Raw genomic sequence first — 23,254 nt, 5'->3', positions numbered from 1 at the left:
ACATAGTTTTGGCTCTTTATTGATTTCCAACGGTTGAACTTCTATGGCCACTTGGAATCAAGAAGAGCATTATATAAAATTTGTACATATGCATTTTAGAAGCTTTACAAGCCAATTTTCTATTTTTCCAATCAAGCCCTAGGTGAGATTGTTGTACCCAACTAGGTGTTTGGAAGATGTTGTAGTGCTTAAAAGATAGGATGAATGGATTAGTTTGTGCCAATCATGAGTATGAATGTCTAAAACAATGAGTGGAGGTCCTTAGGTCATATTTTGATGACCAGTTGAGTTCATATGGTTGGCCATTGTACACAAACCAATACTGGTTGTTGTCAACCCTTAAAACCCTTGAAAATAAGGGGGTATTAGCAAAGGTATTGTACGGATACGTTGAGGATCATAAACCTGATAAATCTTGGAGTTTGTCCAAAGGGTGTCAAAATAAATTATTGGATTGGCATCTTGTTAAGAATTTTAAGGATTTATTGCTTAAAATCCCTAAGAGGAGACCTAATTAGGGCTCATGGGCTACAAGGCCTAATTAGGATGTTTGATGAGATCGGTAAGAAACCTATGGACCTAACCACCAAAATGGCCTTAAAATCTATGGAATGGACAAAGAAAGAAGTCCTGACATGACATCTTGATAGGAGGATAGCCATGGATGGTCAGATAGGATATTTGACACAATGAAGGCATTTGGGAGATTACAAGGTTAGTGAAGTGAATCAAATTGATTGGTGAGGATCAAAGGTGAAGAGAATAGAGAAGAGTTTCGCTTAGATTAGGGTAAAGAAAAGGACCCTAGGAGGCTTAATAGAAGCCTAGGAGTGTCTTGGAGGTTGGACTAGGACCTTGTATTGATCCTACCACATCAAATTGGTATCAAAACCTAAAAGGTTTGGGACAAGGGATTATGTATGTCTAATTTCGAAGGTGAATTAGTGAGAGAAAACACCATGGTGAAAAATGTTGAGTTGGCAAAGGAAGTGACATAGCAAAAAGAGAACAATAGACTCCTTGAAGAAGCTTTAGAGGCTATGAAGGATAAGCTTCAAGAAGTTGCCGAGGTAGTTGACAAAATGAACGAAAAGATAGAAATTGGTGAAGACAAGGGAAAGGAAGTTGATGAATAGGATTAGGTACCTGAACTTGATCCTACATTACAAGAGGAACCATTCCTTAGAGCCCTAAAGGCATTGGGTGAAAAAACTCTGGAAGGGATACCCTTGTTTATTGGTAAGATGGATTCAAATTTGATCATTGAGTGAATTGAAGGGATGGAGAATCATTTTCAATGTGAAGGCATCATAGAGGCACAAAAAGTAAAGGCTACAAAACCAAGGTTAAGGGGACCAACCCTAACTTCTTAGGAATTCCTTCGAGGAGAAAGGGAAAGAAAAGGCAAGAAACTTGTAGCTAATTGGAAAGCTATGGTGTCCAAAATCAGAGATAACTACCTACTTGAAGACTATGAAATTCAACTGCATAAGACAAGACAAAGCCTAAAGCAAAAATGATATGGATGTGGCTTCATACGCAAAAGAATTTCAAAACCTTTGTTTAAGTTCTAAAGTCCAACAAGAGGAAATCATCAAAGTGGCAAGGTATCTAGTGATGGAGTATTCAAGAGGAGATTAACCTTTGGACTCTTACTATTGTTCATAAGTGCTTGCAGTTGGCACTCAAGGTAGAACAAAAAATAGGAAGAAACAAGACTCTAACTCTAGAGGTAGAGGAAGAGGAAGAGACTCTAGAGGACATAGAGGAGGATATAATGTAGAAACAATGAATTCAAAGCACAAGGTGACTCCAAACTAGTGGAATAAAGTAGTGAAACCAATCATAGAGGTGGATAAAGTAGGGGATGAGGTTCTAAAGGTGGAGGAATAGGTAGAATAGGAAACTTTGGAAGGAGTTCACATTTTGCAACCATGAAGTGTTACAACTATTGAAATTTAGGACACCCAACTTATAGATGTCCTGAAAAGGCTTCATCATCTCAAAGTGAGAAGAAAATTTCATATGTTCAAGAGGAGGTTAGCAACACCAAGACTCTAGAGGTGAACTTGGATTTAGAGAGTGGAGAAAATATGATGTTTAGGAAGGTGTTGATTAGGGAGCCAAATAGGAAGAACATAAGCAAAAGAGGGCATTATTTAGGATCAAATGGAAGATCCTTGGTAAGGTATGCAAGGTGATTATAGACTTAGGGTTGACTAATAATATAATCTCAGAAGAAGCAGTATATAAGTTGAAACTCAACAAACTACCTCACACTCATCCATATGAAGTGACCTGGTTGAACAAAGGGCAAAATGTACTTGTAAATGAGAAAGTTTGAGTGGAGTTCACTATAAGAGAGTACCATGAAAAGGTTCTTTGTGATCTTGTGCCTATGGATGTGTGACATATATTGTTGGGCAAACCATGGCAATATGATAGAGATGTAGTGCATCAAGGTAAGAAAAATGCACACACCTTCAAGAAGGGTGGAGTCACATATAAAATATAATCCATAGTTGATGAAGACTATAATAAAGAACCAACATCTAACACCTTGTTGATGAGTGGGAGGGAGTTCTTGAGGGACATGAAACATGACGAAGGAATTGTAATGGTGAAACCCAAGGAAGAAGAAGCCGTGAAATAATCCATCATACTAGATGAAGTGGAGCAACTTTTTTGAAAGATTCAAGGACATTATATGTGATGAACGCTAGCTATCTTGCCTCCTCAAAGGGAAATCAATCATCAAATTGACTTCATACCAAGAGCTTCATTGCTTAACAAAGTTGCCTACAAGATGACCTCTGACCAGAACAAGAAGATAACTAGACAAGTGCAAGAGCTATTGGATCAAGGCCTCATTAGGAAAAGCATTAGTCCATGTGTAGTCCCTATTTTTTTGGCACCTAAGCAGGGAGGTAAGTGGAGAATGTGCATTGATTCTAGGGCAATAAATAGGGTTACTATTAGATATAGATTTCCTATTCTTAGGATAGAGGACCTAATGGATTATTTAAAGGGTGCTAGATACTTCTCCAAAACTGACTTAAAAAGTGGATACCACCAAATTAGAGTAAAGGAAGGGGATGAGTGGAAGATAACCTTCAAGACCATAGAGGGGTTATATGAATGGCTAATTATGGCTTTTGGCCTTACTAATGCTCCTAGTACCTTTATGAGGCTAATGAATGAGGTGTTGAAGGACTTCATAGGAAGGTTTGTAGTAGTTTGCTTGGATGATATACTTATTTTTTGTAAGATTGAAGAGGAGAACATGTAACACTTAGAGATTGTGTTGAAGAAACTACAAGAGGAGAAGATAACCATCAACTTGGAGGAGAGTGAATTTTTGAAACAAAAGCTAGTATATCTTGGCTTTGTACTTTCCCAATGAGATCTAAAAATGGACCCAAGTAAGGTAGATGTCATCTTAAGTTGGCCCACTCCTAAATTAGGGAAAAGAGTTAGAAAGTTTCATGGTTTAGCCCAATTCTATAGGAAGTTCATAAGAGGATTTAGTGAGATTTGTGCACCAGTATTGGACACTATAAAAGGGGGACTTAAAACCAAGTTTCAATGGACCAAAGAAGCCAAGGAAAGTTTTGAAAAGTTGAAAAGGGAGGTAGCCACAAAACCAATCCTAGTTTTCCAAGTTTTGAGAAAGTGTTCATTGTGGAATGTGATGCAAGCAACATTGATGTAGGAGCTAAGTCAAGAGGGAAAGCTAGTAGCATTTTTCAGTGAGAGATTGAATGAAGCCAAGTCTAGATATTATTCCTATGACTTAGAGCTTTATGCCTTAGTCCAAGCACTTAGGAAGTGGAGGCACTATCTCTTGCCCGAGAAATTTGTTGTCCATACATATAATCAAGCCTCGAGTTAGATTAACAATGAAGAGAAGTTGAGTGTTAGGCACATCAAATGGATGGAGTTCCTACAATCATACACATTCACTATTAAGCATAAAAGGGGCAAGCTAATAAGGTGTTAGATGCACTTTGTAGAAGGCTTCTCATGGTCCAAGAAATTTAGTTAAAGAGCATTGGGTAGAGGGATTCAAGGACCTCTATGAAGGAGATGAAGACTTTGCACAAGCTTACATGGTATGCTCAAAATTTAAGAATAATTTTCATGGTGATTATGCTAATTATACCTTGCAAAATGTCTTATTATTTAAGGATAACCAATTATATGTGCCAAGAGGTTCTATGAGGAAAAACTTCATCCAAGAAAAATAGAATGGTAGTTTAAGTGGACACTTTGGATTGAATAAGACTTTGGAGTTGGTGACAAGGTTCTACTATTGGCCAAGAATTCACAAGGATATAAGAAAGTATGTTGAACTATGTATTGTTTGTTAAAAAGCCAAGGGAACCTCATCAAATGTCGAATTATACCAACCCTTACCTAATCCTCATAGGCCAAGGGAATGCATCATCATGGACTTCATAGTGGGCATACTAAGGACCAAAACATGTTTGGATAGTATGTTTGTGATTGTGGATAACTTTAACAAAATGAGTCATTTCATTCCTTGTAAAATAACTCATGATGCTAGTCATATTGCTTACTTTTTTTTCAAAGTAGTAAGGATTCATGGCCTACCAATCAGTATTGTATTAGATAGGGATGTCAAAATTATGGGACACTTTTGGAAAACACTATGGAGAACGTCAGACACAAACTTGGCACATAGTACAACATACCATCCTCAAACTGATGGCCAAACATAGGTCATAGGTCATTAATAGAGTGCTTGGCAACCTTTTAAGATGCTTAACAAAGGAGTATGGATAGGTTTGCGATCAGGTTATTCCTCAAGAAGAGTTTTCTTATAATGATAGTGTTAATAGAACTACTAGGAAAAGTCCATTTGAAGTGGTGTATGGAATGCATCCTAGAGGTGTTTGTGAATTCAGGGAGTTGAAAAACCAAGATGGAACTAGTGGTCATGTTGATGATTTTTCCCAATCCATGAAAGAAGTACATGAGCAGGTCAAAATGGCATTAATGGAGGCTAACCAAAAGTTGAAGGCAAAGGCAGATGCAAGGAGGAAAGACATACAATTTGAAGTTGGTGACTAGTTTTTAGTACACATGGAAAAGGCTAGATTGCAGAAGAACATACCAAACAAACTCCTGATGAGAAGGATAGGACCATGTAAGATCCTAGAAAAGTATGGTCAAAATCCCTATAAGGTGGATTTACCAAGGAAGTTTGCCTTTTCTCCAATCTTCAATGTGCAAGATCTTGTGAAATACAAAGGACCTGATATTACTGAAGGAATGACTAATACAAGTGTAGAAGAGGAAGTACAACAACTTCAACTACCTACACAAACATAGCCACAAGCAAGTTAGATTGTAGACTCAAGAGTGAAGAAAAGAACTATGCAACCAAGTCTACATGGAGCATCTAGTGAAATGGGAGAACCAACCTAAGTATGAGGCTATAGGGATAGCTGAGAGTGATATCAAGAAGCTTGGTATTAGTTTGGACCAATTACCTTTAGGGGTAACCTAGGTTTCTTGTTACAGGGGGAGAATGGTGCAGCAACACCTAGGAACTTGACAAGTTTTATGTAAATTTTGGCTTGCAGGTGGTTTTAGCCCTAGAATAAAGTCCCAAGTGTGTTAGAGAGTCATTGTAACTAGGTTGTTAGGTGTGTGTGAAGTTAGAGTCAATAAGTTGTCCATTTAGTGGAAAATTGCACAAAGTTGCTCATATTGGTCAAACATGGTCAACATTGACCAAGAGTCCCAAAATGGTGGGAAAGGTGTGATGTGAGGTTAGATAGTGAATTTGGACCAATCTACAAAAATGCAAAACCAAACAAGAATAGTTAGGGGAATAACATAGTTAGTTGCCACATGTGAAAAGTTCTATATAACACCTCTCCAAGCTTAGGACAAGGGTTGACATTAATATTGTACGAACATTGAGTTTGAAGTAAAGAGAAAGTTGCAACAACTTAGTCTAGTTTTATTTTCAAGCCCTCCATCCACTTCTAAATGGATTGATTGGGTTACTGTGTTTACATGGTTGGATAGGGTATTGAATCCAGTTTCCTAATGTGCCTTTGACTTGCAAGTTAAACTGGTTTGATAGGTGTTTGAAAAAATCTTTCACATTATCATGTTCATTCGTTTGTAACTAGTTATAAGTAACATAGTTATGGCTCTATCTTGATTTCCAATGGTTGAACTTCTATGGCCACTTGGAATCAAGAAGAGCATTGAATATAGTTTGTACACATGCATTTTGGAAGCTTTATAAGTCAATTTTCTATTTTTCCAATCAAGCTCTAAGCGAGATTGTTGTACCTAGTTAGGTGTTTGGAAGATGTTGTAGTGCTTAAAAGCTAGGATGAATGAATTAGTTTGTGACAATTAGGAGTAAGAATATGTAGAACAATGAGTGGAGGTCCTTAGGCGAGAGTTTGATGATCAATTGAGTTCATATGGGTACCCATTATACGCAAACCAATACTGGTTATTGTCAACCCTTAAAACCCTTGAAAATAGCGGGTATCAACAAAGATGTTGTACAAATGAGTTGAGGATCATAAACCTGATAAATCTTGGAGGTTGTCCAAAAGGGTGTCAGAATCCAAAATTTGTCTAGCATTTTGTTAAGAAGTTTAAGGAATTATTGCTCAAAATCCCTAATAGGAAACCTAATTGGGGCTTAAGGGCTACAAGGCCTAATTAGGATGTTTGATGAGATCGGTATGAAACCGATGGACCTAACCACCAAAATGACCTTAAAATCTATGGAATGGACCAAGAAAGAAGTCCTAACATGACATCTTGATAGGAGGAGAGCCCTAGATGGTTAGATAGGAGATTTGACACAATGAAGGCATTTGGGAAGTTACAAGGTTAGTGAAGTGAATCGAATTGATTGGTGAGGATAAAAAATGAAGGGAATAGACAAAGAGTTTCCCTTAGATTAGAGTAAAGAAAAGAACCCTAGGAGGCTTAAGAGAAGCCTATGAGTGTCTTGGAGGGTGAACCAAGACCTTGTATTGATCCTACTACATCATTTGCATTCTCCATAACTTCTAGCCTCACTTCATGGTCTTGCAGCCAGTCCTTGTGTTTCAGAGTTCCACTCTTCTTGCATCCTCCATCATGAGGCTGATGTTGGGGTTGGTCCACATCATATTAACTATCTGTGTCACCCATGCTTTTGCTCAATCTTAGATATGATCCTTAAGAAAATCCTTTGCTTTAATACCAACTATCATGAGCTTTATGAGGACTCCATGCAACATCAACTAACCTGTCCTAATTTCACAAGCAAGGTCACCTTACAAATAAAAGATACCAATATATGCCTCTCCTATGCCCTTATGAAAAATTATCAGATCTAGCTACCTCCTCGTATGCAAAAGATTTAAATAATGTGGTGCATAATGAAATGGTGCAATATGTAAAGATGCAATAACATGGACCAAATGTATGAGTGGGATGAATTGCCTAGATTCCTTTATTACTTGCAATCCAATATTATAATAACACAGATAGGATGTTGTATTAAAAAATACAGATCACCTCCAAGGTTTGATCTTGCCAAGGATATCTTGACACATATCTTGTTATAATGATACCAAAATGAACCCTCAACTCTTACAACAAATAGATACAACGACTCAAAATCAAAGAAATCCAGTATGCTCCTCTACTCCAAGTCTTGTCGCCAAAATCCTTCATTGCTTTCTTAATTGCGAAATGAATGAGCTAGGCCTCCTTATATACAAGTGCCTTGGGTATGCATCCAACTAGCCGTTGCAAGATATGTCAGAACCTATTTAGCCGCCTTCCTTAATTAACATCACTCCATGCTACACCAATTAAATGCTCCAACAGTTACATTGGTGTTGGCTCCAAAGCATTATCCAAAATAACAATTAAGTTACACAACTCATGAAGTCGGCTTGCCCATGTATGCAAATTTCGATGCAAGAAAAAGGGAACCCTATCTTGAGACCCAAAATAACCGAACTCAAATAACAATACAAGTCAGCCTCACTTTCTTAACACTTAATCAAATACGAAGGATCCAGTCGGCCCCCATGGATGCAAAATGCTTCATGTCGGGTGTGCTAACAAGAACCTCGAGTCAACCTAGATGACTCAAGTGTAAACTAGTTACAATGAGTGACCTCCAAGATTTCGTGTTGACTAAAGATGTTAAACAATATTCATAAAACATAAAAAAAAAATTGACTCAAAAAACTATCTATTAAATTTTGTAATAGTATTACAATATTTATTTATCAAATTTTATATTATATATATAGTTTTTTGAGTAAATTTAAAAACGTTTAATTGCACTAGAAAACAAATCTTAACCCTTCTTAAGATATGAAAATCCAATCATGAGACTCGAGACCTCCAAATGAAAGCTATGGAACTGCAGCAAAACTTCACAAATTGAATTCGAACTCTCAAACGTCTCTCCTCCCCAGAATTTAGTCTTTCCCTGCAAACCCCCTAATACGCATTTGTTATTTTTATTCACAACATTAATATAATCCGAAAAAATCTACATAAAGGAAGTTACTTTCAGAGTTTTAACCTATTCGGCAGCATGAGAGATCCTCATAATATGATTGACTCTTTCTCAGCCAACAGCAATCAAACGTAAATGTCAGAAAACAGGATTCCTTCCTATCACCCACCTATTTCTAATTCATTTATTTTGTGAGGTTTCTGAGAGTGGATTCCGTTTTTCTTTCTCAAACTCATGTATTTTTGTGCACGCGTCTGCTCATCTCTATCGCCACCTCTGCTTTTGTCGTCTCTGATAAGAAGTCAAGTCTACAAGGTGGCATCTTGGAAAGTAGCCGTGGTTGGTGTCAAGTTCGTTTTCATACCCTTGGGCCTTTCTTCTGCAAGCAATGAACAACTTAAAAACGATGGGATAATGTGGAAGATAGTTTTTCCTAAATCGTTCTTCTAAATATAGGCGATTCTACATTCTTATGGTACGAAGAAACAATCTAGCTTATAAGTTGGTTGGTTGTAATTTTTCCATTTGATCAACAATGGAGAGCGGTGATTCAATTCATAGCCATGATCATGAGAATGATATGTTAGACCCACTTCTTTCCAAAGGTGAAACAGCAGTAGTTGAAAATGACCAGGGTGAGGTGATGTGCAGTGGAGCTGTAATATGGGAGGAAGTGAAGAAACAATGGTGGATAGCAGGGCCCATGGTGTCAGTGAATTTGTTACAATTTAGCTTGCAGGTGATATCTGTAATGGTGGTAGGGCATTTGGGGGAGCTTGCTCTCTCCAGTGCATCTATTGCCACTTCCTTTGCAGGTGTCTCTGGCTTCAGTTTGTTGGTATGATTTGAAAAACCTATCTTTTCTTTTGCTATAAGAGTTTATGGTTTATTTTCATCAGGCACAAAACTTGCTTAAGGGTTTGAAATGGGGTTTGCCAGTTAAGTGGACTTGACAGGAGCTGTTATCCAACTATTAAAACAATTATCAACCTTATTAATCCTTAATCATGTGAACAATATAACCAGCAACCATAAGAAAATACACATACACAATAACACCAGATATGTTAACTAGGGGAATCCTTGATTAGAGGGGAAACCCTGGTGGGGATGGTACCCACAAAATGATGTACTAATATAAAAATTCCTTGTAAGAGGATGAACTTTGTTAGGAACCAATGAAATACATTCAGTACATATCAGTCCCTGATAGGAGACTTTGAATCCATGTGAGGAGATTCCAACCCTGTTAGAAGTTGTAGAAGGTATAAGGATCCACTGTCCAAACAACTTCAGGGGCAAGACCACCGAACTCACTGTCAAACTGATCTTTGTATTATTCCTTGTAGAATAATAGAAATGAAATCACTCAAACTCCTTTGACCTCTTGACCAGACCAAACCTTTTCGGCACCCAATAATCCCTTGGATCGCTTACATGCATTTACCAACTTCACATATCACTTGCTCACATACAATAGATTTCACACTTCATGACAAGGAAAATAACTTAGTCTATACCATATCCTCAAAATAATTCCTTGAGCCTTGAGCTTTCCCAATTAATTATAATAGGACCTCATTAAGATACTTTACATCTTTTTGCAATTACAAAACACGATCGACTCTTTACGACTTCTCACATGTGCAACCTATGACCTTGTGCACTCGTTGACATCATCATCAAATTGTCTATTGCCATTGTCTAACTTCGCTCATCACGATTCTATCCCTATCCTTGTTAAGAGATACAATCCAAACATCAGAAACTAATAAGTGGTACTCTATTTGCACACTGCCTTCTGTAATGCTTGAATAACTCTTGCATGTTTTCAACTTTTTGTAAATGCACGTGCTCACTTCATCAAGACGCAATGTAGAACATATCCTTAATTGCGCTTGACCTCATCATCAATACACAATCTGTACGACCTCGTTCTCTATTTGCTACTCTACCAGTCTTTACAAAAACAATACTATGTTGACATCAATGACAACACAATCATGAATTCAACATGTCAATCGTGCTAATAAACTCTCCAACGTTTAGGATACTCCCCCAAAGAAATTCCATCAACATTCATGCTAACAAGTAATATTCTTTCGTGATGTAACATAAAGCTGTAATGAGAAATTCATTATTCTAGAATATAAACTAAATTTCTTTCTTGTGCCCTGTGAAATGAACGATACCCAAATTGTTCTTTACTAGATAAGCTTTTCAAAAAACAAATTGCAGAAAACTGATAGTATGTTACTTGATTTGGTCTGCAAATCTGCTGCAGTGAATTTGCCCTAGGAATAATTTTTACAGGTATTAATGTTTACTTCCTATTGTAGAGTTTTTAAGTCCACTATAACATATCTATTCTGAAAAAGTGTAAATTTAAGCTTGTTTAGAAGTTACCAATGCATTGTTGCATAAGAGATCATCTGTTTTACTCTTCATTTTTTACAGATGGGAATGGGGAGTGCATTGGAAACACTATGTGGACAGGCATATGGGGCAAAGCAATACCATCAGCTTGGGATTCATGTGCAGAGAGCAACTTTTGCTCTTTTTGGTGTGAGCATACCGATTGCTGTGATGTGGGCATACATGGGCAATATTCTAATTGCATTTGGGCAGGACCCTTCAATATCTTTCGAAGCGGGGAAATTTGCCAGATGGTTGATTCCCAGCCTGTTTGCTTATGCATCTCTTCAACCCCTTGTAAAATTCCTCCTGTCACAAAGCATTGTCTTTCCCATGATGCTATGCTCTGCAATTACTTTGTGTTTCCATGTTCCCCTCTGTTGGGTCCTGGTATTTAAAACTGGACTAGGTAGCAAAGGGGCTGCCTTGGCAAGTAGCATTTCTAACTGGCTCAATGTGGCACTTCTTTTTCTGTATATTAAAATTTCACCTGCATGCAAGAGGACATGGACATCCTTTACATGGGAGGCTTTGCATGATATTAAAGATTTTCTCAAGCTTGCTATTCCATCTTCACTGATGATCTGGTATACTACTTAATCTCTTAGCAGCAAGATTGGTTCTAGCTATCTATGTACTACTTCATCACATTTTTGTGGTTAATATGCTCAGATATTCAAATTTCATAGCATGTGAGGAACAATTCAGCAAATCAACTAGCTCTATTTTTTTTTGTCATTCTTCAACTTATCTGCATGTTGTTAATAATGCATGGCAGATTAGATCAGAACTTTTTTGTTAACTTAACTTGGTCAGTTTATAATTCTATGGCTTTTGACAGCTTGGAGTATTGGTCCTTTGAAATGCTTATTCTCTTGTCAGGTCTGTTGCCGAATCCAAAACTTGAGACATCTGTTCTTTCGATCTGGTATGTATGTTTAATGTGAGAGTTTTAATGATGAAGTCTGATATCAGAAACTCAATTATAAATGAATCTAAACAGAGGCATTTTATAACATCTACTTCATTTTTGTCTGGATTTTGATATTTTGCAGCCTTAACACTTCTTCTCTAGCATATATGATTCCCTTTGGTTTTGGTGCTGCTGTAAGGTTAGTACATTTTACAGCTAACTAGTAAAATTCTGCTGTTTCTGTTATTAGTTTAACCCATTCAAGTATTAAAAAGTTAGGATATTATATTGTTAGACTTCTAATCCAAATTATTTTCTATCCACAAATTTCCTAACATTTGAATTGTAGTACACGAGTTTCAAATGAACTAGGAGCTGGACGCTCACATGCTGCTCGCTTAGCAGTTTATGTAGTGTTCTTTATGTCAATCGCAGAGGCAGCCATGATAGCAAGTCTTTTATTCTCTATACGAAATGTTTGGGGTTATGCTTACAGCAATGAAAAGGAGGTTGTTGATTATGTTTCAAGCATGATCCCACTGCTAGCAGTCTCATCAATTTTGGATGGACTCCAAGGCACTCTTTCAGGTTCAGATTTACCTTTTATGCGTTGTAGTCATATTCGGAGCTGCAAACATGTCCATCTTGAAGTCACGATAGCATAATAACACTTTCTATTGAAGTAATGGTTGTTTAAAAATATTTTTTCAGGAGTTGCAAGGGGATGTGGTTGGCAAAAATTGGGTGCTTATGTTAATCTTGGTGCATACTACATGGTCGGCATTCCTATAGCCATCCTTTTGGCCTTTGTACTGCATATCGGTGGCAGGGTCAGTTACCCCAGTTACCCTTTCCTCATTGATTTACTCACAAAGCACTAAAATTTATGTATCCAATGCTTTAGACATAGACAAAACTTTGGTTAAAACAATTATGTTCAGCTTATCTTTTAAAGTAAGAATTTCAGCATATACAGAAAACAAAACCCTGAGGTGTGAGAATACAAATTATTTCCCTTGTTGTGAAGGCACGCTATGAAGCTAGAAGTGGTAATAATATTTCTAGGAATTAATTGATTGTAGGCATAAAACTAAACTTGTATTATTTTTCATTGTCTAGATTTCATCCCTACTTAGTTGTAGACTAGCTTCATCTGAATTCAAACTGTTATGTAGATGCAAATTATTTTCTATCATAAGCTTGACCTGGCTGTATTGAACATAAGAAAACAATAACAATTTCCAAAGTAATACAGATGGAAGAGAATCGATGTTTACAAGAAACAATACAATATAATGCCAAATTTTGATGGATATTTCAGGGACTCTGGCTTGGAATTATCTGTGGCATTTTTGTTCAAACAGTTTTACTATTCCTGGTAACTTCATGTACAGACTGGGAACAACAAGTAAGTAGCTCCAATGAGTCTCTCCATTTTAAAAAGTTTGACCTAAAAATTCAGCACTACTGTTTGATATGAGAAAAAAAAGATATGAATTGTATCCAAATGTTATTCAAAGAAATGATGGTTTATAGGATCGACTTAGTATTGTTTGAATGTAAAATTATGCATGACAGAGAAGAAAGAATATCAGTGGCACATAGCAACCTATGATAAATCTTATTTATATGAGACTAATTTCAATATTCATTTGAGGTTGAAATTTTTGTAGATGATTTAGCCATTTTGATCTGATGCACATTATGTGCATTAATGGGAAGTTTGTGTCCACATGCACATAGCATCTAGACAAAGTCAAACAGATTAGTTTTCTGTTGGATGCTAAATCTACTATCTTTCTCTTTACAGTAGATTGATTTCATCATGAACATGAATGCCTTGTTTGAATATTATCAATGGATGTAGTAATAAAGCTACTATATTGTTTACTTACACGAGCAGTGGTTGTCTTATGGCTAGGCAAAAAATGCAAGAGACAGGGTATATACATCATCATTACCCATAGTTACTGATGATATGATAAAGGTATGCGCTTTCTACTCTACTTGGAAGATAAGGCTGATTTTGGGAAATTCCTATTAAATTAAGAATGAAATTTGTGAGATAAAAGACACGGAAAAATACATCTAAGGAAAAGTCTTTTAATGTTTCTAAGCTGATCAAATACTTGGAATATAAGTCGCTGTACTGCTCTAGAATACCATTAAGTTATTGTCATGAATATTTGTCCTCAAACAGGATGACAACATTGACAAGAACTATCGACCTTGATCAAACTCTCGAAGACACGGTTGGCTTTTTGGCTGCCTTGAGCTTGAAAATGGATCAAAGTACTCCAGGTCTAATGACTTGCCATTAGTACATGAGACATTTTCCATAATTTCTTTTATTTTCATGATAGAGCTAGAAAATGCAGTGCAATTTTTGGAGACTGGTCATTTGCAACTTGCAAGTGACTAGCAAGCACTTTTGTTGGCTGACAAGAAAACTATTGTCAGTTTGCTATTCAAATTCTGATCGAATTCAAGTCCATGTTCATGTGGATTTTTATTTATAATTTGCTGTGATTCTTTTCTAATATGCTGTTATTCATCATCATTTTCCTTGAGAAACTTTGAACATTGGCAATCTTGTTATATATCTGCATCATAAACCAATGCCTTTGGAAACATGCAGATTGCTCTGGATTTCTTCAATCAGCATAAATGTTCACATAAAAGATGTCACACTCAAGTCACTACCATGATTTGGATTCCTATTATTAAGTTATTTTAATAAAGAAATACATACATAATAGATCTCTCTTACTACATAAATCTGAAAGATGCAATCAACATAAATCACCGTTGCACTATGCATGCATTCAAGATGAGTGTGTTCAAAGTAAAATAAAAATGGGTGCAATGTAGTGGGAAGTTTCAAATCCCTTTAGGAATTTGGGAGAGTACTCTAGATTTGGCTTCCCCATGCTTGATAAACAAGAAAATATATTGACATACCACATAAGCAAAAGCTGAGAGATATATATAGACTAAAATGTCATATTCATATGCAAATGAAGGGATCCCTATGTCTTCAGATTTTCATTGACAAATGAACCTTTTGGGTGAAGAGAGACTATATAGATAAATAAATACAGACAAAAAAGAAAATAAAACACATTTTGACTTGAAACATTTAAAATAAAGAGAAAGTCTACAGCAAAGAATTTCGGATCATCCATTGTCTATGAACTAGAACATGATTACTGCCCCCTTAAGCCTTCATGGATGTTCTCTACGTGAACAAATTTCCCAAACATATGTACGTGTGCTGCCACTTTCTCATAGTACTTATTTTTCATAGTCCAACTCTCTAGGACACACAAGGATGTGGCAATCCAAACCTTACTCAAGTACGTTTAATCCAAAGATATAATAATACCTCTATATTACCTATGTAAAGGAATTTATTGTGTACTGCCATCCCAAGTAAAAGAGTTGCCACTTGTAATAGATCTCATGTAGTAGAGAAACAAATTGTGATTTTTTTGAATACTAAATTACCAATAGAAAGCTCAGTCATTCTTTCTCGTTGGAGAATGTGTGCTGTTTTAAACTGGCTTCCATTTTCGACAAGAGATTATATGATTCATTATTATTGCATAATGAAATGTTACTAAGAAATGTTTAGATTGTGATTGTATAGTAAAATATAAGGGAAGGTGAAATTAGGTTCAGTTCTTAAACTTAAGTTCCCTTTGCAAGGTGGAATCGACAAATTCAATCATGATGGCTAGGGTTTAGAATTAAATCAGTAGATCATCCCAAGGATGTTCAAGATTTTAGGAAACTCAAAGAGGAAAAAAAGTGGCAAAAGCCTAACAATGGTTGGGTTAAAATAAAATATGATTGTGTTGCTAATTCAAATTTGGGTCTATCAAGAGTGGAGGTTATTGTGAGAAATGATTTAGGGGAAACACTTTCTATTGGTGCCAATAGAATACTGTATCGATGGAACAACTCTACAGAGTTATTAGTAACCCCCTTTGCAGTTCGAGTTGGGAAGGAGTTGGGTCTCCATCGAATCTATTTGGAAGGAGACTGATAGTTGTGCAAGCTATTTCTAAGGGCGACATGGATGCTTGGCATCTTCAATCTTTAGTAAATTCTATTAAGGAGGATATGGGGATGTTAGTAGATTTTTAAATTGGTCATGTGTATAGAGAAGTCAATGTGGAGGCGGACAAATGATCTAAATGGGTGCTATCGTTCTTGTTGCCAGATTTTTATTCTATCCCTTTTAAGCTTCTAGCTTGAAGAGTTTTCAATGTAATTATGTTCAATTTCTTGTCTAGATAGCTCCTAGGTGGCTTTCTTATCATCAAACATCCTAAGGTTTCCCTTTTGTGTTCTTTCCAAGTTTTGCCTGTCCCACTTCCCCCTTATGCTTCCATGCGGGATTCTTGTCATTTCACTGCATTAAGTTCTTAGGTTATCTAGGATTGGGAGGGTTGATTGGTTGAGCGGTTTCACGATGAGAAGAAAGTCCTACTTTGGTTCTACAGTTCAGTTCCTTCCTCAAGCAAGTGTTTTCCTTGGATTTTGACCCTTTCTACTTGTTTTCTGTCTCTAGCGAACTTCATCAATTGAGATCCCGAAGAATGAGCAACAATGGCATCCGTAGGTGTATATCTAGTCGATTCATGGTGAAAAGACCAAGAGAAGCAAAGATATAAAGCTAAGAAACTCTCAGATTGAAGATCCGAAGTTAGAGTTAATTTTTGTGCAGAGAAACAAAACTTCATGTTTTCAGTTACTCATCCTTTCGAAGCGAACATCTTCTAGCGTGTTTCTGAAGATTAAGATCACATCTTGATCATTGATGCTATTTCAGATCAGAAGCTGTGATTTAAAAATGAATAGCCACAAGGAGAAAGCAAGAAAATTCGTGCTTCATTTAGAAGACTTAACGTGTCTATTGGACCTAGGCGCAGTGTTATAAAGAAGTTAATCTGGGCCCTTGATATGCATTACTAAATGATGAATCCATGGTCACTGATTCATCTCGAGGATATATAAGGAAAAGTGGCCAAAGCAAAGGAAAATATTTTTAAGTGTTTCTCTCTTTGGAAAGTGAAGGTCTCAATGGTGCTTTTCCATCTAATGAAAACATTCAAAGCTTCTTTTCTAGAGTAATGAAAAGATTCAAAGCTTCTTTTTCGGAGGACAATGAAGTTAAAACAATTCTAAAGCTAAATATAAGGATATTCCGCGGAGATGCCAGAAGGATGCTTTTGATGGAGTCAATTGCAAAGAAGAACCCGATACAAAGGAAATAAAGTGTTCACGTGCTCAAGGTGGAGAATTCTTTTCACGGCTTTTCCGAGCTAAGTTGAGAAATCAAGAGAAAAAGCCTTGTGCGGAAAAAAAAAAGGTAAAGTACTCAAGGCACATAAAGAGTAGTTACACATCGTGCCCTTGAATAAAAGGAAATCAAAGGCAAAGGTAAGTCTACGGAAAAACAAAGTAATGTTTCTTTCCCCGCAGTTAATGGATTAAAGCGTAAGCCTTTGCTCTAGATTCTCAAGTAAAGAGGGTAGTTCTCAGTAAACTTAAGTAAAAGGATCTGGAAAGGAAATAATCTCACTACTACAGGATATTACAATGAATTTTATGATGGTCGGATTTATGAGCTATCCTATGCGTGGAATATGTTTTAAATAGCCATTGATCTGCCTAATTTATTACAAATCTGACCGTTATGGTTGTTAATTATGAGTTACTTCGTTCGTGTGGCACCAACGATTCAATTTCTAAATCTATATGATCGGATTTTTGCCGAACAAGGTCCCTCATTCTGTAACGGCTTTTTCGTTGAAACAATTTCTTTCTCTGTGTGAAATTATAAACTAATGGCAGTTAGAGCTATTGGGTTTGATCGTTTGATTGGATTAGAGAGTGAGCTAAAGAACTTTTTTGATACTTCTCTCAAGTTTTTTGACGTTGGTAATTTGCACAAAAGATTAAAACCTAGCATCTCCATCCAATCACACAAAAGTTGAAAGAAAGTGGTTTAATTGAAGCCATTGGTTTTCCCATGGCTGTGCATGCACCAGAATTAGTGAAGGAATGCATTGAAAGGTATTACCCGGAAACCAAGCAAATCTTATTCTCCGACCAATCTATTTTGCTTTTGGTGAACAGAGAATTGATGCAGTCTGCATTCAAAATTCCAGTGAAGGAGTAGTACTGTGACATTGGCTTTTCTTCTTTTGCATCAATGTTCAATGAAAAGAAGACTCTAAGAATAGAGGACATGCAAAGAACTTGGTTCTAGATTCCTCATTCCTAAAAAAGTAAAATGCCAAGAACCCTTTTTGGAACCAATTTAAAAAAGGGAAATCGTGGACATCTTGGCATTGATGCTAAGATTGAAAGGTAGGGAGGAGATCTTGGATTTTATCGAGCTTCTCTGTAGTTTAGGTCATCTGTGTTGATGAACTACAAGTTGATTGGGCCCAAATCATATGTGAAGAGCTAGCCTCCTGGCTAAATTCGGTGAAAGCATTCAAGCAATTTTACATGTCATCATATCTAATATATGGTTTAGCCATGCACCATCTATGCCTTGGTCTTCCCAGCATTGAAGACTATGAAAAGAACACTAAGGTATATGAATTCTATCCTCATCTACAATTGGAAAAGAGCTTTGAAGAATACGTAAAGGTGAATGACACCTTCACAATGAGGCTATGCCGGTAGTTGCAAGGGTGCCCTGAGCAAAGATTCTCACTTGAAGCTATATCAGTAATGAGCCAGTTTAGATGTTGTTTTATTCAATTTCCATCATTCTTATACCAGAGGATTGGTGCATTCGATGGTTTTCTGAAAAGACTCTCCAGGTATCCTGAAGATAAAGTAGTGCTTGTTGAATTACACAGACATATTCTAGATGTGAATACCTTATGTTCCAATATAAAGAAGATAGCTAGCATCCCCTTCCCGATTGTAGTAGGACCTTATTCTTGTGCCTCTAGGTTTGATGCCTGAAATTTGGTGAAAGCCTTTAAGAACAAGGTTAAATTGATCGACTATGAAGTTATAAGGCCCCAATATGATCCTATTAGCTTTGTCAAAGATCATCTAAAGCTAGGATATTCTTATAGGCATGTTCCAGTTATTGAAGACTTTTGGGCTGGATGTTATAATGAGTACCAGACTAGAGAGAGGCACTGGTCTAGACTAACTCTTGATGAAATCAAGTTATATAATGATAAAATTGATGTTAGTGATATTGTAGATGATGGTTCTTATATGAGACCCTCTACTTATGAACAAATCAAAGACACTCTTATAGTGTCAATTCTACTTGATGGTCCTGTCATTGATACAATGGAAATTCTCATGGTTGGCATCATCAAAAGGACAAACAAGTGGGTAGAATGGACCAGAGCAAGGAAGAAGATAATTGGAGCAACGAGTTCTACGAGTGGAGTAGCATCTAGAATTGCTCAGTCATCACCAACCGCTACTTCCACCACTATTGCCACATCAATATCAACTAGATCAGCAAAATCCATTGGTGGAGGAGGAGATCAACCTCTTGAAAAGAATATACAACAACTAGACCAGCAAAATCCATTGGTGGAGGAGGAGATCAACCTCCTGAAAGGAATATACAAGTCCCTCCAACTTGTGGAGGAGGATCTCTACCAGATATCGGAAAGGTCAGAGATGAAGAGGCAGAGAAATATAAAGTTAAAGAGAAGGAGAAATCAGTAGTCAAGGACGACTTCTCTGTACTAGTCATCAACCTAGATGGTGAAAACAATCCTCTGGATGGACAAGAGCAAGATACATCTCAATAAGGTAAAACTCTACCCTTTTAGTTACTAAAGCAATTACCTTTCCATTTGCTAGCAAGAGCAAGGTGACACCCAGTGGTGAGGAAGCTCTTTGATCCTATAGCCCTATAGTTAGCACTCAATGTCCTTTCAACTAAATCTTGGTTGGAAGAGAACATTGATAGAAAGAAGAGGAGATGTGAGGAAAGTACTCCATCTAAAGACCTCATCATGCAAGCAACTCAGCCTCAACCCGTGTCAAAGAAAGCAAAGAGGCAGAAGGCCATTGCAGCATTGGCAGTAGACTCAATTTCCGAACACTTGCTTGTGGATATTGCAGGACCCTAGAAGGAGGGAAAGTTTCAAGAATTAACTCCTAATGATTTTCAGATCAAAACTATTGACATGGGAATTCTAGTGCATGACTCTATGGTCAACATCTGGAAATCAACTAATGCAAAGATATAAGATAAACTAGAGGAGTTAAGGTCTAAGAAAGAGGTACTGAAGGCCTCAAATAGAGAATTGATGGATTACATTAGAGCTGCACTTGGAAGTACACCTTCAAGTACATTTGATCCAAGTGTAGAGGAGAACAAGAATTTATTGCTTAAGCTATAACAAGAGAGGCAATTTGGTCAAATTGGTCGTGCCTGGATAGATGAACTCAAGGCCCAAGGTCCTCCCCTCATTGAGAACTTTGGAAATCTGTTGTTAGACACATATAGATTGAGAGAAGCTATGTCAAAGCAGTAGGACTCAATGAAGAAAGAATCATAAAGCTTAATAGAGCAATTGGCTTTGTTACAAGAGGTGATTGACATGAAGACCAACGTGGCTATGAATCATGGCATACTTAAATTTTGCCAAGAGCCATTGCTTCATTGGAAGCAATCTTTGGGATTCAAATATGAGAGTTCAGTGAAGTCTGAGAATGAATAGAAATGTCTGTGATTTAGTGAAAAAGGAAATGGATAAAATATTTGAATATTTAAAGGTTTTGCATACTGAATCTTATGTCACCAATAACCACCAGCTGGTGGACATTGAGTGCATGAAGACTAAGTTTCTTGCATTCATTGAAGAAACTTCTAATTCAACACACTTCCATGTGGCAAAGCTTCAGGAACTCACAACAGTAGATTGCGTCCTTAAGTGTGCAACAGAGAAGCTCCAATCAAAGATTTCCAGAGTGGAAGAATTGACAGAAATACATGACTATTGAATGGTTAGAGCTAACAATATCCTTATCTCAAGTGTCATTGCGCTGAAGAATGTAACCAAAGCAATGAAGGCCTACATAGCTAAATCCATAACTCCAAAGAAGAACTAATGCTTTGTCAAAAGCGTTACAAATATCCTCTCTGCAATGTGACAAGTGTTCTCTCCCCCCACTCCCCCCTTCTCTCTTTTCTGATATTGTAGCCATATTTGGCATTCTCCTCATAGGTTTAGACTTTGTAATGGATGATAACTCAGTCAATCCTATTTTTAGCATTCACCTGATCAAAGATTCTTTGCAATGTAATCATCAAATGTAGCTGGCCATTACTAAGAAAGCCTATAAATGTAACTTTTTGAAGAGTAAACAAGATCAAAAAAATTATTATATGGGCAAACCCCTGTAGTTGGGACTACTGTGCCAGACTTTGCATCCAAATTTTGATCTTTATGTTCATTTAATTCTTGTATGGCACTTAATGAAATGTGCTGTTAATGAAAGCTATGAGATTGCAAATAAACTGGGTTTTGTTTCTTTCTTTTCAGTGGTTGTAAGCTTTACTTCCCTCATTTATAGTATTATCTTATTTTCTCTGTTCTGTGTAAGTTAGTTCATATGCATTTCATTGCCGTGTAAGAAGTTCGAGATTTGGTTAATGAAAGGGATTGAGTAGGAATTAATTTGGGTATTGTCAAATTTCAGTAACTTGGGCAATCTGGGTATTGTCAAGTTGGCCATACTTTCTCCTCTTATGCAACGTGCATTGGTAGATAGTCTTGCATTGTTATATCTTGCATTCAGAAGATAGAATAGATTTTATTTTAGGTGTTCGATATACATTCATATCTGTGGAGGCTGTGAGTCATACTCTGAAATTGGCCTAGATTGCTTTGAGTGTTGGGTAATCTGGTTATACCTCTTCTGCTCTCTGGTTAAGAACATACCCCCAAAATTAGTTGATCTACTAAAAGACAAATTCTTTGCAAATCTTTGCACCACAAGGGAGCTGTACCTTTGAATTCAGGGGTTTTTGATAGATTGCTACATTGACCCATTCTGTTGTTAACTGTTTTGTTTCCCACCACACTGGGCATATTAAGAGTCAAGGTATAAAACAAATCCAAGGAAGACAAACTATTAACCAACACTTCTCTAAAGAGAATGAATTTAAGGTGGAATATTTAAGAGATATAGTTGATTTTTAACGTGTGCAAAGGCGAACTTGCACTTAATCTAGCCGATAGGCTATTACTCGGGTGAAGCCCGATCTGACCATCTCGTTACAGTCAATGGTCCAATAGAGGAGCTTTGCTTGCCAACACAGTCAAAATGCCGATGAGTTTTCCCGGAGCAACCCATCTATTCTCTAACCTGCAATGGAGCTGCTGCTTTTGCTGATCCATGGCCAACAAGTGGCCTCCTCAATTTGTAACATTTTCTTTGTGGATGCCATGTGGACTTGATTTCTGAGGCAATCTTGTTTTTCCATTTTAACGAATTTCTCAAGCTTATTTTCATTTCCATATAGACTTTCAATTCCATCAGAGCTGAATTTCTCAGGTAGTCTCACTGTCGCACCATTTCAATCCATTTTTCAATTTCAATTTCATTTTCTGTCTTCATTTTTTATTTCCTCTGTGGATGCCACAAGAACTGGATTTTTGAGTTAATTTTGCTTTTAAATACCTATAAATTTGTCTAACTTATTTCCATTTTCTGAATATGGATGAATTCCATAAGAACATTTGGAGCGTAGAGGAAAGCCAAGCAACGACTGCAGCTATGGGGACAGCAGCAGATGGGGGAAATGGGGGATAATATTGTATAGTATGATGCAATCCCATGAACCAAATATAATTACTGGTATTAGCATACGGTGCAGAGGCACGTTATTGGGCCATCAGTTTTCAATTATTTGGATCTGTAGACAATGCCTTGCTATGCCTTAGGTTGTTGTAACCATATAACTTAATAGATAGCTCCATTCATATGGTATTGTTGAAAGTATTATCGTGTACTTTTTTTGCAGCTATGCTGAGAAGAGGATTGTTCTAAGCCCATCTTATTTTCCCAAGCATTTCTAATTCAATTTTCAGACATGGAAAATAAAGAAAGAATATAGATTAGTACTTATTAAACTTATAAGACTTTCACAGTCCATGAATGCACATGATGCTTTTCATTACAAAGCTTGGATCATGGCAGACTGTTTGGCAGTTTTGAGAACAGGTATAACAATATTCAGTGATGATGTTTTTGATGTTTCAGACATCATAAAATATAATCCAGTATTTTGACTCAGAAAATCTCACAATCTTTTCCCAAATTAATGTAATTTAGAATTTTGATCCACAAACTAGCCAAGTCTTCACTGGAAAATGGGGAAGATA

General features: G+C 36.8%; 1 protein-coding gene across 2 annotated transcripts; it reads left to right on the top strand.

The window, feature by feature from the left end:
- The first annotated feature begins 8,618 nt into the window (after positions 1-8,618).
- LOC149572776 (protein DETOXIFICATION 16-like) lies at positions 8,619-22,871 on the top strand. 2 transcript variants are annotated; one of them, XM_089813847.1, is made up of 9 exons: positions 8,619-9,365; positions 10,985-11,529; positions 11,784-11,870; positions 11,998-12,054; positions 12,205-12,443; positions 12,567-12,685; positions 13,177-13,263; positions 13,777-13,842; positions 14,056-14,395. In XM_089813847.1, the coding sequence occupies exons 1-9, from the start codon at positions 9,063-9,065 to the stop codon at positions 14,086-14,088; spliced, it is 1,536 nt and encodes a 511-aa protein (XP_089669973.1). In that variant the 5' UTR covers positions 8,619-9,062; the 3' UTR covers positions 14,089-14,395. The 2 variants fall into 2 exon arrangements, with proteins under 2 accessions (XP_089669973.1, XP_089669972.1); XM_089813846.1 differs by lacking the exon at positions 14,056-14,395 and adding an exon at positions 22,605-22,871 and having other exon boundaries at positions 8,853-9,365.
- The last annotated feature ends 383 nt before the right edge of the window (positions 22,872-23,254 follow it).

This window comes from Cupressus sempervirens, chromosome 2 (assembly GCF_028749045.1).
Source record: "Cupressus sempervirens isolate cs-2001-9-10 chromosome 2, ASM2874904v1, whole genome shotgun sequence".
Taxonomy (NCBI): domain Eukaryota; kingdom Viridiplantae; phylum Streptophyta; class Pinopsida; order Cupressales; family Cupressaceae; genus Cupressus; species Cupressus sempervirens.
The sequence above is the reverse complement of the archived record's forward strand: the minus strand, read 5'-3'. Positions and strand labels throughout refer to the sequence as shown.